The 17,907-nt window shown below is 50.4% G+C and overlaps 1 protein-coding gene across 5 annotated transcripts; it reads left to right on the top strand.

Moving 5' to 3' along the window:
* Positions 1–3,558: 3,558 nt before the first annotated feature.
* On the top strand, positions 3,559–17,819 carry Pigz (phosphatidylinositol glycan anchor biosynthesis class Z). 5 transcript variants are annotated; one of them, XM_052159041.1, is made up of 6 exons: positions 3,559–4,627; positions 5,749–5,838; positions 9,808–9,953; positions 10,648–10,754; positions 13,043–13,239; positions 14,578–17,819. In XM_052159041.1, exons 5-6 carry the CDS (start codon positions 13,122–13,124, stop codon positions 16,134–16,136), a joined length of 1,677 nt encoding a protein of 558 aa, XP_052015001.1. In that variant the 5' UTR covers positions 3,559–4,627; positions 5,749–5,838; positions 9,808–9,953; positions 10,648–10,754; positions 13,043–13,121; the 3' UTR covers positions 16,137–17,819. The 5 variants fall into 5 exon arrangements, with proteins under 5 accessions (XP_052015001.1, XP_052015004.1, XP_052015002.1 ...); XM_052159044.1 differs by lacking the exon at positions 5,749–5,838 and having other exon boundaries at positions 9,808–9,934; XM_052159042.1 differs by lacking the exon at positions 5,749–5,838 and having other exon boundaries at positions 13,046–13,239.
* The last annotated feature ends 88 nt before the right edge of the window (positions 17,820–17,907 follow it).

Here is a 17,907-nt window from a genome sequence, read left to right as displayed (position 1 = left end):
ACACCCCACACCCACACAAATCAACCTACAAAAGTATAAACCGTCAAGCTAAGATGCCAGCAGGCCTCTGGCATGAGTAATAGGTGTCCAGAGGCCATGTCGTCTATCTCCCGAGCTGGGCTAACAGCAGTGGAGCTGACAAGGTTATCAATGTCAGGACAACAGTAAAAGACGGTCGTTAAACTAAGCTGTCAACCTGGATATCCACATAAGGGAGAAACAAGCCCCGGGGCCCACAGTTCATATGGAGAAGTTTGAATCTATCAGAAATCCAGAGTGATAAGACATTTTCAATTACAGACAAAAATCTAGAAAAATTTAAAGTAGGCAAAACTTTCTTTGATCCAAAAAGTAAGTTCTGAGCCAGGCCTGAAGGCACAGGCCACCGTTCTAGCTTCTCAGAATCCTGGAGCACCACCAGTTCAAAGCCCGCCTGGACCACACCATGAGTTCAAGGCCGAATTAAGTCACCTAGTAAGACCCTGTCTCAAAGAAGGGGGAAAATCATTTTCGGAGCTGGAGGGCCATCACACAAGCCTGAAAACAAGAATCTCATCCTCACACCCATGTTTAAAAAGCCATGTGTGGCCAGGCGTGGTGAGACGTGCCTTTAATTCCAGCACTTGGGAAACAGACACAGGTGTATCCCTGTGAGTCTGAAGCCTTCCTAGTCTACAGAGTGATTTCCAGAACAGCCAGAGCCACATAGTGGAACCCTGTCACAACAAAACAACAACAATAATAATAACAACAAGAAGGTGAGGAGGAGAAAGTGAAGGGGGTGGCAGCAGCTCCAATGGCAGCTGTCAGGTACTTGAAAGTCCAGTACTGGAGAGGCAGAGAGGGCATCCCTGGGGCTTACTAATCAGTTAGAGCAGTCTGCTTGGTGAACTAGTAGCCAGTGGCAGACTCTGCCTCCACAAACCAAGTGTGAAGCTCTTAATCAACAATCCCTGAGGCTGACCCTCTGTCCTACAACACACACACACACACACACATGTTCATACATGAATACACACAGTACATACATGAGCACATAAGTATGTGCGTACACAAACACCTCCCCCACACACATATGTACACATCCATTTTAAGGGATAAGGGTATGAAAGACTCCCGAATCCTGGGAAATCCTCACTCACATCTTGGGATAGGGCGAAGTCCCAAAAAATTCACAAGAGACTGTTCTTGATGCAAATACATGAGGTTTAATTGTCGGGTGCACTGGGCCGCTGGTGCACTGAGAGCCTGTTAGTCCCAGTGCTGGCGTGTTTATCTAGCGTGCGTGAGTTCCCAGCACTGAAACTTTTTACACAGAAGAGATGGGGAAGTGAGCTAGGCACAGATTTGAGTGCCAGTAACCCCATTCTCAGGTGGAGGGAGAGAGGGGAGGGCAGGAGGGGGGGGGAAGGGAGAGAGCATAAAGGAGGGGGGAGGAGAGAAGGAGGGAGAGGGAGGGGGAGAGAGAGAAGGAGCAAATGAAGATTCCAAGCCAAGCCAAAGGTTACCATGGACTTTAATGGAAATAGTGAAACTGCCTTGCAAACATTTGTCAGCTCCTCGAGAGGCCGCAGACACTAGAGGCTGCTCAGGTCTATCTGGAAGGGGCTGGAAATAGGCTCGCGGGGAGGGCCTGGGAGGCTGCAGGACACTAGCACAGTCAAGGCCAGCCTGAGCTACAGAGCCAGCCTGGACAACTTGGTGATACCCTGTCTAAAAACAAAAGTTAGAGGGGCTTGGGGGTGGTGTAAGTGACCGGTCAGTGACAGCGTCTGCAGGACTGCCAATGCCCTTATTCAGCCCTCAGCGCCTGAACAGAAGCAAACCACGCCCTCTCACAAGCCAGCCCACACAGATGTGCACACAGCGGGTTTTTATATGCATATGGAAGTCATTTTTATTCACAGTATCCCCAGCTGGAAACAACCCAAATATCCCACTTTGGGGCTCTGAGAGGGTGCCTGGACACCAGGCCGAGGTGTTTAAATGGATAAGAGGGTGTGGTTTCTCCACGAAGAGGAAAACCCCACTGACAAAGGAGGAAGGGTGGAGACACAGCCCAGCAAGGACTAAAGATTGCGTGGTGCCCCGGGGTCCATTTTGAGTTCAGTGCTGACTTCTTCCAGAGGAAGGTTTAGTCATCTGTGAGAGTTTCCAGCTCTCTGCCCCTCCAGCCACGTCATACGGTGGTCCAGACATCCAACTCTCCGCTCTTCCTGCTTCTTAGCAACCCCACTCAAACTTGCTTTCTTTAACTAAATTAGAAGATGCCCAGGGAGGCTTCTGGCCTCTGGTGAAGTCCTTGGCCTACCTGTCTATCCTACCTGTCTGTCTGTCCTACCTGCTCTGGATCCCCAGCCCCCCCCCCCAGCCACCCCTGCCCTCCCTGGGATCGGGGTTTTTTTTTGGGGGGGGGGGTTGGGTTTTTTTGGATTTGGTTTTTTCAAGACAGGCTTTCTCTGTGTAGCCCTGGCTGTCCTGGAACTCACTCTGTAGACCAGGCTGGCCTTGAACTCAGAAATCCTTCTGCCTCTGCCTCCCAGAGTGCTGGGATTAAAGGTGCGCGCCACCACCGCCCAGCTTCCCTGGGATCTTTAACACACAACCATATTTATTGTGCTCCACCCAGTCACCTGCTCTGCAGCTCACACACCTATATGCCAGACATTTTTTAAAGGGAGATCAGCAGGTTTCTTCAAGAGAGAGCTGTCTTTCTAGGAATAATTCAGACCCTAACCAGAGAAGAGCCACAGGGGGATTTGTCAGTATGTGCAAATTTCCTATGACGGGGACAAGTGGTCCCAGGTTGTATACCTAGGCAGCTAGCTGCCCTCCACTGTCCTATGGGGGGTGGGGGTATTGTAAATATTCTAGTACACATTTCTGGACCTCTGTCAGGCCACGGCTGTAGTAGCCTCTGTCCTATGACAGAGCTTAACACAGAAGAGCAGACAATACAGCTGTTGTATTCAGCCACTGGGGTGGATAGTAAAGGCATGTGTTCCGTGAAAAGAGGCAGGCACAAGAGAGCACTGGGTGACTGCGTCTATTTAGACAACCTTCTGGGAAAGACAGGCAACAATAGTAGAGATCAGAACCGTCCACATCGGGCAGAGGTCGAAAGGCTGCAAAGAGGACAGGAGAGAACGTTTGGAGAGATGAAAATGTGGCTCTTGAGCTGGAGCAGTAGCTAGCCCCGCCTTTCATATGTCAAAAGCCTCAGGACTTAGAGAATAGGAATAACTTCTGACATTTATTGTATGTAAATTATACTTCAGTACAGTAGTTCTTTGGTTTCTTTGCTGGGTTGTTTTTTATTTTGTTTGTTTGTTTTTTGTTTTGTTTGTTTAATGTGAATACTGTTGTGGAGCATGAAGGGAACACAAGCAGGCGACTCTGATCCAGAACCTTCCAAACTCAGGATTTAGAAGAGGCGAGCGCGCCTCCTCCCTATCAGTTTAGAGTCGGGCTTAGGGAGACATCATGCCGCCAGGGGGCAGCGTCACAGCCCTCAGGCCGCACCAGCCCCTCCAACTGTAGGCGGGGATTCGAGGGACCCGGGAAACGACAGGCTCCGGAGTGGTGCATAGATCTGTGGAGGGGGGCTGTGACGCGTCCCTGCGTGGTGGGCATCGCGTCGCGTGGCTCCGCTCTGCGCACGGTGCTGGTCGCCCCGGAAGCCCCCCGCCCTGCCACGCGGGCAGTGCCAGGAGTCCAGCGACCCTTGAATCTCTCTCTCTCTCTGCAGCCGGCTGTTGGGCAAAAAACCTGTCGCCGTCTGCATCATGCATACAGGAGCAGACAGGACCTGTGTCAGCAGGAAGGGCGCTGCCACTGACAGCTGCCTGGAGTGCTCGGCATCCCGGGAGAACCGAACCAGCTGCGGAAGGGCCACATCCCCCAGCCTCACTGTGCAAGAAAGCAGGGCGTGGCTGCCCCTGACTCGGGAACCGCTGTCAGTTTGGTTTGGTTTGGTTTGAGTGGGATTTGCTTTTGTTCGGGGGTAAAGGTGAGCACAGGGCCTCACACATGCTAGGCTAGCTCTGTGCCACGGAGCACACCCCCAGCCCAGGGTGATCGTTTCAAACGACGAAGGATGTGAGACCAAAGCTGGTGTGGTGGCGCACGCAGGTTATCCAGCTCTCGGGAGGCTGAGCAGAAAGGCGAGTGCGAGGCCACCTAGCCCTGTTTCAAAACAAGCAAACAAAACGAAAGGCGAGAAACGCTTTGGAGTAACTGTGCTACTACTAAAAATGGAAGCTTAACGCGCATAGCTTTACAAGGAGGAACTGCTGACAGAATGCATTCACAGCACAAAGTAGAATTAGTCACTGCCCGGCGCAGGTCCCTTAGGAGTCCCCACCGCGACCACTGCAGACTGCGGGACTGGGGGGCGGGGGCACGCACAATTGTCCCCATCCTTCTCCGCTCTGCGCAGCTAGTTCTGCTTGATCCCTTGGCCTAATTCCCTGGTTGAAGTCCAGAGCCGGCTGTGGAGAGGGAAGGCCATCGCCTCACCCCGCCCTTCAGCCCTCTGTCCCGCAGGGGCCGGGCTTTAGGGCCTCGGGAGCAGGCTTTCGCTCCAGGCGACCCCGGTAGCCAGCGCGGCAGGTGCAGCACCGCTCGGGTGAGTCAGACCCAGGCTGGGAGGAGAGACTGGGGACAGGATGAGGGCGCAGGGGGCAGGCGGCGGTGGCCACCTTTATCTTTGCTCGCAGCCCACAGACCCTCAGGAGAGCTGAGGCTCTCACCCGCAGCTGTCCCCACACTGCTCTGCAGGCTGTAAGAGCGGTGACCCGCAAGGATCTGGGAGGAGACGGGAGGACTCGTGATGACATTTTCCAGAGAAGGGAGGCTCAGGGTCCTTTCCAATTTAGAGCACTGGCTTTGGGCCGGAACAGAAAGGCCTAGGTTTGTGTCCTCTCCTGTTACCAGACTTCCCTGGGGAGCCGGGGTTCTTAGTTGGTTCCACTGGGGCTCAGTGTCCCCCATCTATTACACAGCAGCAAGGTCCCATAAATTTGAAAACGCTGCAAAGTGTGGAGAACGACGTCTATGCACACTGAGTGATCCCCTAATTTTAGCTAGGACAGTCAAACCAAGTCTGCCTTTCCCGCTGAAAGTATGAGACCCAGGGGCCCCGTGAGGGCAAGGACAAGAGAGAGGAAACCCTGTGGGCCAGAGTAGATCGAGACAGAGTCAGTGCTGCTTTCTGTAAAGAGGAGGTGCTCCCCATGTCCTCAGACGTAACTCCTCTCCAGACACCTTTACCCCAAACTACTGAGAACCACTGTCAAGATGGCCAGGGCCTTGAATCTTCCCGGTACGAAGCGGAGTTTCCATTATATGGTTCCAAACTGCAAGGACGTGGATTGTTAAATGTTATGCCCCGGGCAATGGGGACCCGCTCTCTTCCACTCTCCTGATGTGTTTAACGTTGAATGTTGTTATTTTGTGTTAATCAAAGAGCAAACATTTCCCTTCTGGCCACCAAAAGAAGGAAGCAGGAGACCCCAATCTTGCAGTGCTTTAAAGGGGGCGCCCCTGCGCAGCTCATTGTAGCCTTGGGGTTAAGGCGAGGGTGAACGAAATGCTAGACAAAAGGAACATGGATTTAGGAGAGTTATTCTCATTCTGTGTCCGATGTGGATCCTGGAAACTGTGAATTCCTGGCCTTGACAGAACAGGAGCTCAGGGTGCTCGTGCTGGGGTCCTCCCGCGGCTGTTAGCAATTCCTCCAAACCCTAGGTCCGGGAGGAGGGGTCCTAAGGATCTCCGCACATCCATCCCATTGGCCAGGACCCAGCGGCTCTGTCGGGAAGAGGCTTCAGTTTGAAGGTAGGGACTTGCCTTGGGCTGAGCCACACAGGATTGCAGCCCCCAGAGCAAGTGTGGTGCTGTGCGCATTGGACATCCGAGAAACACTCATCACCAGGAAGCAGACCCAGGCCTCTGACGCAGCTGTCAGTCTCTTGCTGTCACCTCTTCCCCAGCGTCCCCCAACCCCTGTGCCACACGTTGTGGTTCCCGCTTGCTATACCCCTGCCACCGACATGGTCTCTCCCTGCTGCCTGACCTCCCATTCCCCCCTCCCCTCCCCCACCACGGCACGCCAGGAGTTCCCATCTTCCTAGTCATCATCATGTCCACTGCCCGGCCCCAGAGTTTCATCTCTACATGCCGGGAGCAATCCCTTTAAGCCAGCATGTCCCATCTGCTCTCTGGGAGACTCTCAGCCAGGGGACTGCAGGGATCCCCAGGATCTGAACCTGAGCTCAGGGCAGATGTGTGTTCAGTTGTTTGAACCAGGAGGCTAACTCCAGTTGGGTGATTTGCCACGCCCCTGACATTGGCTCCGCCCCTTTGGATATCTTCCGGGAGACCTCTAAGACCAGTTCTGTGGCCTGGCAGAGACAGACCGTGCAAGCCGCGGGTCACCAGGAAGCTCATTTACAGCTGAGATATAAATTGGGGTTTGGAGACTGAATGATGTCTCACTACCAGCAAGTGACATAGGAGGGACTTGAACCCCAAGTTGCTCGATGTCGCAGCTGCCTTTAACCTCCATTGGTATAACAAGCAATGGCAGGAACAGAAAGCAAAAAAATCTAAACTTTGAGAAATGGCTCAGGATAGAAGGGCTATTTAAAAAAAAAAAATGGTGCGACTGTAGCACCAAATTGTACCTAGAACCTCTGAGCACAGGGATCTGGTCTCTGTGGAGAAGAGGACACAGCCAGAGAGAAAGAGGGGAGCAGAGAGGTGAAGACAAAGGGGTGGCCAGGGTCATTTCAATATCGTTCTCCTTACACGTGGCTGTGTGTCGTGGCAAGACTGAGGCAACCAATCCTAGGGCCTCAACCACCCCAAGTCCCCCATAGTCATCTCCAGGATGGAGGAATGCCGGGCTACAGGCATGAGGCCGTGGCTACAATCAGATGATTCAGCGACAGTGGGATGAAGAACGGGCACCATTTTCAAGGAATGGCTAAAGCAAAGTTGGCATGGCGTGGTGAGGGGTGAGAAGGAAAAGTGTCGGAGTAGACTCGTGTGGGGAAGATGAGGCACTGTTGAGTGGCTGTGCCCAAGGCTGACACAGAGAGCTGGCCGACAGAATACAGGAGCCTCTGGAGTCAACCAGATGTGGCCCAAGTCCTTGTTTTGCCACCTTAACAGGTTCTGTTAACTAAGGCCAAAATCTTGTTGCTTCTCAGGAACAGGAACGTCACCGCTGGAGAGATGGGTCTCCAGCTGGTTGAGAGCTCTCGTTGTATTTGTCGCTCTTGCAAAGGACCCTGATGCTCTAAGTTGGATCCCAGTGGATCCTAGAGGGGGATTCCTAGTTGGGGAATATCAGCCCAGCAAGGCAAAGAAAGTATCGTGTACCCAGCACTCACGTGGTGACTCACAACCGGCTATAATTCTGGTTCCGGGAGATCCTATGCCCTCTTCTGGCCTCCATGGGCACTGCATGCACAAGATGCACAGATACAAATGAAAGCAAAACATCCATATATGTTTTTAAAGGGGGGCAGGGGATGATAACAGGGCTTAAAAAATGTGAGAATGAATGAAATACTGAGCGGGGCATGGAGGCGTGCCTCTGTAGTCCCAGCTAGTTAGAGAGCCGAAGCAGGAATCACAAGAGCCCAGCCTGGACTGTGTGATGAAACACCATCTCCTAAAACAGATATAAAAGAGATCATTTACACTGTGTGTGGGGGTGGGGGTAGTGGAGAGATGGCTCAGTGGTTAAGAGCCATGAGTTTCTTTCCAGAGGACCTGGGTTCAATTCCCAGCACCCACTTGGCAGCTCACCATTATCTGTAATTCCATTTCCAGGGGATTCAACATCCTCACACAGACAACTATGTAGGCAAAATAAATAAAAATAAATAAAATAAAAATAAATACATAAATAAATACAGGTTTTAAAAAAAAAAAACTGTGGTTTGGTGATAGAGAGGCGGCTCAGCAGTTAAGAGCATTCATTGGTTGCTCTTCCAGAGGACCTGGATGTAATTCCCAACACCTGCATGGCAACCGACAACTCTCTGTAAATCCAGTTCCGAGAGACCCTACGCCCTCTTCTGGGCTCCATGGATACTGCATATACATGGTGCACAGACACACACGCAGGCAAAATACCAATATACATAAAGTTAAACTAGAGCTAAAAACTGGTCACACCTATGTGAATATTCTAAAAGCCATTTACATGGGCGAATTGTACAGACTATTACCTATATTCCAATAAAGCTATGTTTAAAAGGAAACTGTCTAGCTAAGCATGGTAGCACAGGCCTTTAATCTCAGCACTTGGGAAGCAGAGGCAGGAAGATTCTGAGTTTAGGCCAACCTAGTCTCCAAAGAGGGTTCCAGGAAAGCCAGGGCTACAGAGGGAAACCCAGTCTCAGGGGAAAGTATGACAGAGGAATCAACCCCCTCTGGGAACTGTAGTTTAGTTCTGATAAGGAATCAAATCCACGCTCCCTTCCCAATGGCCTGCTCCACAGATCCAGATGGATATAGCCATCTTTTTAAGGAGGCCCCCCACAGTAAGTGTGAACATAATTCTCTACTGCTACAATTCTCTGGCATAGGACAGATGTGGGGGCATTATTAGATCTAGAAGGCCCTGCGGTGGTGGCTCATGCCTGTAATCCCAGCACTTTGGGAGGCAGAGGCAGAGGCAGAGGCAGGCAGATTTCTGAGTTCGAGGCCAGCCTGGTCTATAGAGTGAGTTCCAGGACAGTCAGGGCTATACAGAGAAACCCTGTCTCAAAAAAACCAAGTCCAGGGGCTGGAGAGATGGCTCAGTGGTTAAGAGCACTGGCTGCTCTTCCAGAGGTCCTGAGTTCAAATCCCAACAACCATCTGTAATGAGTTCCGATGCCCTTTTCTGGTGTGTCTGAAGACAGCTACAGTGTACTTAGATATAATAATAAATCTTTTTTTTTTAAAAACCAAATCCAAAAAACCAAAAAAAAAAAAAATCTAGAAAACAGAACTTTGGAACTTTATGGTTCTGGGGTTAAGGCCAGGGTCTGTGCTTGCAAGCAATTGTCCTCTCATGAAACTACATACCAAATCCTCAGAGAACATTTGGAGACAGGATGTTCATAAGTTGCCCATGGTAACCCAGAAATTACTGTGTACACCAGGGTGGACTCAATATTTATATCCTCCTGCCTCAGCCTTCCAAGTACCTAGGATGACAGGTGTGTGCCACCAGGCTCTGCAGAGGGACAGAAGCTTCAGGTTCAATTTTCTGAATGGGACTTTTGGGGAATTGGTTTTCTTGGCTGACTAGATTTAAAGGCCATAATGATGGTAAGCCAATACTCCGGAGGCAGGAGGATGGTGAGTTCAAGGCAAGCCAGCACTCTCAGCTCCTTCTCCAGCACCACGCCCTCCTGCAGGCCACCATGCTTTCCTGCATGATGATAATGGACTAAACCTCAGAATTGTAAGGCAGCCCCAATTAAATGTTTTCCTTTTTAAGAGTTGCTGTGGTCATGGTGTCGCTTCACAACAATAAAACCCTAAGATGCTCATCAAACCGAATCCACAGTCTTGAGGGGTATCTGCTGTGAATATCTGGGGGGGGGTCTAGTGTGAGCAAATGAACACTGAGGGTAAAGGAATGGAATCCCAAACACTGAGTTCAACACCAGCCTAGAACAGAGCACGTTCCAAAGCCAGGTGTGGTGATACACACCTTTAATCTGGGCCACACCCTCTACTGGAGGCTTACATAACGACTTTGGGAGAAGGAAGGTTCATTTTTCTGCACTTACTTGCCAGCACATCTGTTGGAACCTACTTCTTCAGGACCCCAGCTCATACAGAAGACCAGCTGTAACACCCAGCCTCGTGGGACCGAGAAACTACTAGGGTCTTGGACTTCCCGTTCACAGCTGATCACTGTTGGGTTAGTTGGGCTGCAGACTGTAAGTCATTCCAATGATTTCCCTTAATACACGAAGACATTCCATAAGTTCTGTGACTCTAGAGAACCCTGACTGATTCACCTGGCTTGAGTAATGTGCTGAGCCCTTTAATAACCTTCGAGACCAGGGAGGCAAAAACTATTTGGATCAAACCATTCAGGTTTAGTTCATGCCTAGATCTGGGGATTAGACTCTGTCTTGATTTCTTTGTCTGATGCTGTGATAAAAATACAAACGCAGTTTAATGAACAAAGCACTTATTGTGGCTCTTGTTCAAGGATAGAGTCGTAGTGGTGAGGAAGTCAAGGCTGCAGAAACTGGAAGCAGCTGGTCATATCACACAACCAGAAAGCATCAATCGCTACTCAGGCCCCTTTCCCAAATTATACAGTTCAGGGTCCCAGCCAGGGAATGGTGGCGCCCGAAGTGGGCAGGTCTTCCGGACTGAGTTAATGCAATCAAGATAACCCCCAGAAGGCAAGCCCAGAGATTTAGTTCCAGGTTAATCACAGGTTCTGTGACCAAGTTAAAATACTATCACAGTATCAAATCCCAAGCCACATGTCTGTAGGCTGGGAATGGGAAGTGCAGGAATAGTTCTCAGGGGACATTCAAAGAGGATAGACTGCTTAGAAGTGGACAAGTAGGGCTGGAGAGATGGCTCAGTGGTTAAGAGCACTGACTGCTCTTCCAGAGGTCCTGAGTTCAAATCCCAGCAACTACATGGTGGCTCACAACCATCTGTAACGAGATCTGACTCCCTCTTCTGGAGTGTCTGAAGACAACTACAATGTTGGCATTGTAAGCATTGTACAGCTCTTGGCATTGTAAGAACAACCTGGGTCCTTCAAGAAACAGAAGAAATCCAACTAAAGGACATTTGTCCACTTTTTAAAAAAAAAAATGCCAGTACACTGATGTGAAGTCAGGACCTCCAGAAGAGCAGTCAGTGCTCTTAACAACGGAGCCATATTTCCAGCCCAAGCCCTATGTTCTTAACTTTACTATGAACTTGGCATTTATTGTCACCAGAGATGCTACTTGCATGTATAGTTCCATCATGCAGTTGATTCTGAGTCTCTCTTAATTTCAGTTCCATCCCTTACAAATATAGATTCCAGAGTGTGAGCAAGTTGTAGCTGGGTCTGGAGGTACATATCCGAAGTCTCAGCAATTAGGAGCCTGAGGCAGGAGGATCACTCTGAATTCGAGGCCAGCCAAAGTTGCAGAATGAGACTTGAGGGCATGAGTCGATGTTAAAGCCTTGCCTTGCATGTGCCAGGTCCTGGGTTCAGTCTCCATCACAAACACAGCCTGCCCTTTCTCCCCCAAAACTGAGCGTGCTAGCTCAAACCTGAAGCAGAAGCAGGAGGATTTCTATGTGTTGGAGATCAGCCTGGGCTACTTAGTAAGTTCCAGGCAATCCTGAGCTAAAGAGTTGGACCCTATCTTGATAAAACAAAAACAAACCAGTGTGTACAAGTTAGAGGGTATAGTTGGGACACACTTGGGGTCCCAGGTTTTCAGAAGTTCAAAAACCAGTACCATGCTGGCTGGCAGGTACAGCTGGTGACAGGGGATGGCTGTGAAGTCAGTGCTCCTCCCTAATCCTACTAGCAAATATCATATGTGATCTAGGTCATGTTTAAAACTGTGAACAAGAACGGACCAGCAGAGAACTGGCCTTGCTGCTGATTATGGAACCAGACTCTAATTATAAAGACTGCCAAGGCCTGAGCATCCGGGGCCAAACGGGATGGGAGTGCTGGTTTAAGAGCTACTGTCTGAGGCCAAGGAGCAGAAGTTCCAAAGGCTGAGGCACACACACACACACACACACACTCACACACACACACACAGGCAGGCACACAGACAGAAAAGAACAAATCCATTCTTTCCCTGACCACTCAATACTCCTCTGGGGCTTGGACTGTAGATACAGAGAGATGCCTCTGAGTTCCCTTTAATCCCAATGGTGGCAGCCATTTAATTCTAAAGAGGAATTCATATAGAGACACAGACAGAGCAAGCAGTCAGGGAGAAAGCAGAAACGAAGTAGGACACCCTCCAGAGCGAATCCACAGCAAAGGGCTGACTCTTGTTTGGGACTCGCAAATCTCAGTATACTGCATCTCCTCCTCTTGTCTGTCTCTGGGGCTTTGCAGGGAGGGACAGTGACTGCTTCCTGGAAGAGGTGGGGGTTTTCCAAGAGACCACCCTTCTCCACAATTCAGCCTGATACAATTATAGGAATGTGTATAAGGGTTCCACAAACCATGTAGTTGAGAAGCTGACCAGGGAAAGGGTAAGGGTGCTTGTGGAATATGTGTAAAGGCGTAACTCTCCCAAAGGCGGAGCTTACTAGGGAGGGATAGTGATGTCTGTGCCTGCCCCTGGAGGCGGGGCTCTTCCTGGGGCTGGCGCTTTCTGGGATCCCTCCAGATCCTGCTGGGTAGAGCCCCATCCTTCCTATCTGGTCTGTCTCATACAAGCCTCTTGGTTATCTTCCCCAGTTTACTAACCTTACCATTCTAGCCCTAGCGTTTTCTATGTATGTATTTTATTATTTTATGTGTATGAGTGTTTTGCTTGCATGTGTACCATGTGCATGCCTGGTGCCAGAGCAAGTCAGAAGAGGTTGTTGGACCCTCTAGGTGGTTGTGAACCACGTGTGGGAACCAAACTCGGACCTCTTCGAGAGCCAGTGTCCTACCCACTCCTAACTTTCATTTTAACTGTAGTTTCTCCTGATCTATTTGCCTGAGTGCTGGGATTGCTAAATACACACTATGTCTTTTTCTTCCTCCTCTTCTTCCTCTTCCTCCCCTTCCTTCTCCTCCTCTTCCTCCTCCTCTTTCTTCTTCCTTTCCTCCCCCTCCTCCATTTTTTTTAATATCCTAGGCTAGCCTGGAACTTGAAATCTTTCTGCATCAACCTATCAACCTTTCAGTTGCTGGTGTTCCAGATGTGTACCAATCTGTCCAGATGTGTACCAATCACATCTCATCATTACTGTTTTTTTATGTGAGTGTCTTCAGATAGGGGGTAGTATGGTCTATGTTATAATAACTACCAAATGTCACTCCCAGCAGATGTAGATCTCCAGACTGGCACCTGTGAGAACTGTGACAGACTGTTCAGTCCTGTGTCTGACCACCTGGTGTGACGATGGCAGCCAGGGTGATTTGGGGTAGTCTCAGCCTGCTTCGAGTCTCATGGTGTCTCCTTCCCCAGAATGGCTACATACACCCAGATGAATTCTTCCAGTCCCCCGAGGTCATGGCAGGTAAAACGCCCACGTGCTGTTAAAAGGATTGGTAGCAGCAGTTGCTATTTGCTGGGGAGGGAAATGCATGCATGGATGCATGGACAAGCAAAGTTGCAGCCTCTGATTAGAATGATTAGAACTTGAAGTGGAGAATTCACATTTTCCTCACCTTCTGAACGATGTTAATGAAATACCAGCCTTTTCTGTATTTCTCTGCTTGGACCAACAAAGCAATGGTTTTGTTCAGGATGTGACCCTGACATAATGAAAGTCATAGGGGCCAGGCGGTGGTGGTGCACCCCTGTAATCCCAGCACTCTGGGAGGCAGAGGCAGGTGGATTTCTGAGTTCCAGGACAGCCTGGTCTACAGAGTGAGTTCCAGGACAGCCAGGGATATACAGAGAAACCCTGTCTCGAAAAAACCAAAAAATCCAAAAAAGCAAAGCAAAAAACAAACAAACAAACAAACAAACAAAAACCCCCAGCCTGGCGATAAAATCTTTATATTCTGGCCATGTGTTGAACTAACAGGCTGAAAGAGAAAAGTTCAAAGACAGTGGCGTGTTTTGTTTTGTTTTCCTTGCTTGTTTGAGACAGTACCTCTCTCTACAGCTAAGGCTGACCTCTAACTCACTGTGTAGCCCAGGCTGACCTCAAACTTTTAGCAGTCCTCCTGATTTAGCAATGCCGTCCCCTGCCACCCCCTAATGTTACAAGTGCCCACCAGCACACTTAGCTTGAGGACAGGAAGCACGCATTGGAGGCCTTTACCTCACTCTGCCACAGGGTTCAGCAGGTAGATTTAAACTTTAAATTAGAAAATTCCGTCTCCATTCCTGTATTTATTTTGAGATAAGTCTCTCTCGCATGGTGTAGGCTAGTCCACAAACTCATAATATAACCTTACACTCTTGCTCCTCCAACCTCTGCCTCTCAAGTCCTGGCATTCCGGGCGTGTACCATCATACCGGGCTTCCAAGCTCATTCTTGTCGGCAGAATTGAATTCATTTACGGGAACCGCGTTCGTTCTTTGTTTGCTGTTAGCCCTTTCATCCTTGAACTAGCGGAAACACATAACACCCTTTCCCTGTTTTGTGTCTTTGCCTGTCTCCTCTGCATCCAGGTGGAAGCTCTCTGCTGTTAAAGAGCTGGGGAGAGAGGACAGGTCAACCTGAGACTCCCTCCCCACAAACATAAAATAGCTCAATCAAGGCTGTAAAACCCAAGCAGTGCGATGCCGGGGAGTGTGCGGGGAGTGTCCACTAGGGGGCCTTGCGATCCTGACGCTAACCCAGACCGTTAACCAGCACAAACCTAAGCTTGGAACTGGCTCACCCCTGCCTCTCTCTCTGCAGAGGACATCCTGGGTGTGCAGGCTTCACGGCCCTGGGAATTTTACCCCAGCAGCTCCTGCCGCACTGTGGTCTTCCCACTGCTGACCTCTGGCTCTGCCTTCTGGTTGCTCAGGCTCTGGGAAGAGCTGGGGCTCTGGCCTGGTCTGGTGAGTGGCTACATGCTGCTGGTGGGGCCCCGACTCCTTCTCACTGCCCTCTCCTTTGCCCTGGACTGGGCTATGTACTATCTGGCCCCGTTGTGGGGGGCAGATCGTTGGAATGCCTTGTGCCTGCTGTCTGGTTCCTATGTCACCCTGGTTTTCTACACAAGGACCTTCTCCAACACCATCGAGGGACTGCTCTTCACCTGGCTGCTGGTGCTGGTGTCCCCTTATGTGGCAAGGAGTCCCACCTCAAAGAAGCCTCCCCCAGGTCCACGGTGGCACAGCTGTCTTCTCGGTGCTATCCTGGCTGCTGGCTTCTTCAATCGGCCAACCTTTCTAGCCTTTGCTCTGGCCCCCCTCTCTCTCTGGGGCATCCATAGAGCTTTGGGACTTGGTGGCATCAAGGCCCTGATCCAGGAGGCCCTGATGCTCTTGCCAGGGGCTGCTGCAGCTGCAGTGCTGTTTGTGGCCATGGACAGCTGGTATTTCTCCAGTCTCGAGAGATCCATGGGCGTCGTTCTCACGCCTGTCAACTTCCTATACTACAACCTGGATCCCCAAAACCTTGCAAGGCATGGCACACATGCACGGCTCACTCACCTGGCCGTCAATGGCTTCCTGCTCTTTGGGGTACTGCACGCTCGAGCTCTGCAGGCTGCATGGCAACAACTCCACACCTGCCTCCGTGCATTTCCACAAAGCGGCCGCTTGAGGATGCTGGGTGTCCGGGCTCTGTTGTCTAGTTCCAAGTCTTATCTCCTTCTTTTCTACTTTACACCCCTGCTCCTGCTATCCGCCTTCAGCCACCAAGAGGCTAGATTCCTGATTCCCCTCCTAGTCCCTCTAGTCCTGCTGTGCAGTCCACAAACCCAATCCGTACCCTGGAAGGGTACTCTTGTCCTCTTCAACGTCCTGGGCGCACTCATCTTTGGCTGCCTGCATCAGGGAGGTTTGGTACCCGGCCTGAAGTACCTGGAGCAGGTAGTCCATGCACCTGTCCTCTCAGGCACGACCACCCACTACACACTTCTCTTCACACACACCTACATGCCTCCCCAGCACCTCTTACACCTCTCAGGCCTGGGATCACCTGTGGAGGTGGTAGACACGGGTGGGGCCGAGGACTGGGTCCTGTGTCAAGCCCTGAACAACTTGAGCAGACAACCCGCCTGCCAACTGGCTGGTGGGCCGTGGACCTGCCGACTCTTTGTGGTAATTCCTGGGACCAACAGGCATGCTCTGGAGAAGTGCCATTTTCCCCTCAAGAATGAGACTCTCTTGTTTCCCCACTTGACCCTGGAGGACCCTCCAGCCCTGTCCGCCCTGCTTGGTGGGGCTTGGAGGAAGCATCTCAGTCTTCACATCATAGAGCTGGAGAAGCCTGTTATGACAGAGCAGCCCAAGATTCAGCCTTAGAAGCCACTCGGCCTTCTACACAGGCTGCTGGGCTGGGACACTGGAATAGACCCCCCTGTTGCTCTCTCTTCTGGGCATAGCCAAAGGTTGTTTTAGGCGAGCCCACATTCCTTTCCCTTAGACAACCAAAGATCTGACCAGCCATGGTCCCAAAGCCAAGGTCCCCAAAGTAGCCTAGCATAGCCACTGGCACCTGTCTGTTTCTGTGCTGTTCTTTCCAAACACTGTCATGTTTAAAATACACAGCAGCACCTGGTTATGAAAGACGATCAACCGCTGATGACATTCCTGAGTGGCCCGCCCCCAAATTTTCCACAATGCCTGACTTCTTGCTACCATGACGATCGCCTGACTTCCAATTTTGCTTTCTAGATAAAGAGTGTGGTGAAGTAGGCAGGGGAGAGGGGCTCACATTCAACTCTAGCCAGTCTTCTACTCACATAAGAAAATGCCTTCCACTCAGCCAACCTGACAACAAATGAGAGGGTCCAAAGATCAGTGTCACTGCCAGGGCCACAGCACATGCCCCCTTGTCTGATAAGAGCACCCTCATGGCTCCTCGAGGTTCTTCACCTAGGAAGCAGCAGGAGAGTGCTTGATGGACTTTGGTGCCTGTGGACACAGTGCTTTGCTATTACCCAAACAAGCCATTCTAGAAAATGTCTCCCTATCCTCTTCTGCTCCTTGACTTGAACGATGGTGTGGTGGAATTCTCCAGTCATTCTCTAAGACTAGGGAATATAGCTCAGTGGTAGGCTGCCTGTTTAGCATGCTCGAGGCTGTAGGCATGAGCCCCAGCACCAAGGGAAAAATAATCCTTCTCCCAGAATAAGGAAGCCTCTCAGCACTGCTTGAGGCCCTCTTAGTCTGTCCCAGTGGGAACTGAGAACAGAGCTGCTCAGAATCTGGAACCCAGTCTAAAACCTTTCCAATAGCTTCAATCCTTTTAGGTACTAAGATTAGCTGAGTAGCCTAAATACAAAGAAATTGGGCTAAGAGTCTCAAAATGACAAGGCAGGACACAGGGTTTCTATCCCTGCACAAACATCATGACCAAAAAGCAAGTTGGGGAGGAAAGGGTTTATTCAGCTTACACTTCCACATTGCAGTTCATCACTAAAGGAAGTCAGGACTGGAACTCAAGCAAGTCAGGAAGCAGGAGCTGATGCAGAGGCCATGGAGGGATGTTACTTACTGGCTTGCTTCCCCTGGCTTGCTCAGCTTGCTTTCTTATAGAACCCAAGACTACCAGCTCAGGGATGGCACCACCCACAATGGGCCCTCCCCCTTGATCATTAATTGAGAAAATGCCCCACAGCTGGATCTCATGAAGGCATTTCCTCAACTGAAGCTCCTTTCTCTGTGATAACTCCAGCCTGTGTCAAGTTGACACACAAAACCAGCCAGTACAATTACTAATCACAGACCATAGTGAGTACCCCAAACCGACCCTCAAAATGGGGAAGAAACACATGCGCTATGGAATCAGCAGCCTTAATGCTTAGTGGTGAGAGAAAAGGCAATTCCTGAGCAGGATAAAGGCTGCGAAGTGTAGGGAGTGATCAATAACACAGACCCTGGGCTCACTCTGCAAGGCGCTGGGTTACTTGGAAAGTGGCCTCCATTTCTTAACAGAATGGGATTTTAAGTCACAAGCCACACAGATCTCGAAAGCTAGTATCTATCAACACGGTCGTTTAACGTCTCAACTATTATCAGCAAGATCCTACAGTCCCCCCGCATTCTACCTTGTCTGAGAAATACCACATTC

This window comes from Apodemus sylvaticus, chromosome 15 (assembly GCF_947179515.1).
Source record: "Apodemus sylvaticus chromosome 15, mApoSyl1.1, whole genome shotgun sequence".
Taxonomy (NCBI): domain Eukaryota; kingdom Metazoa; phylum Chordata; class Mammalia; order Rodentia; family Muridae; genus Apodemus; species Apodemus sylvaticus.
This window is presented reverse-complemented; position numbering and strand designations above follow the sequence as displayed.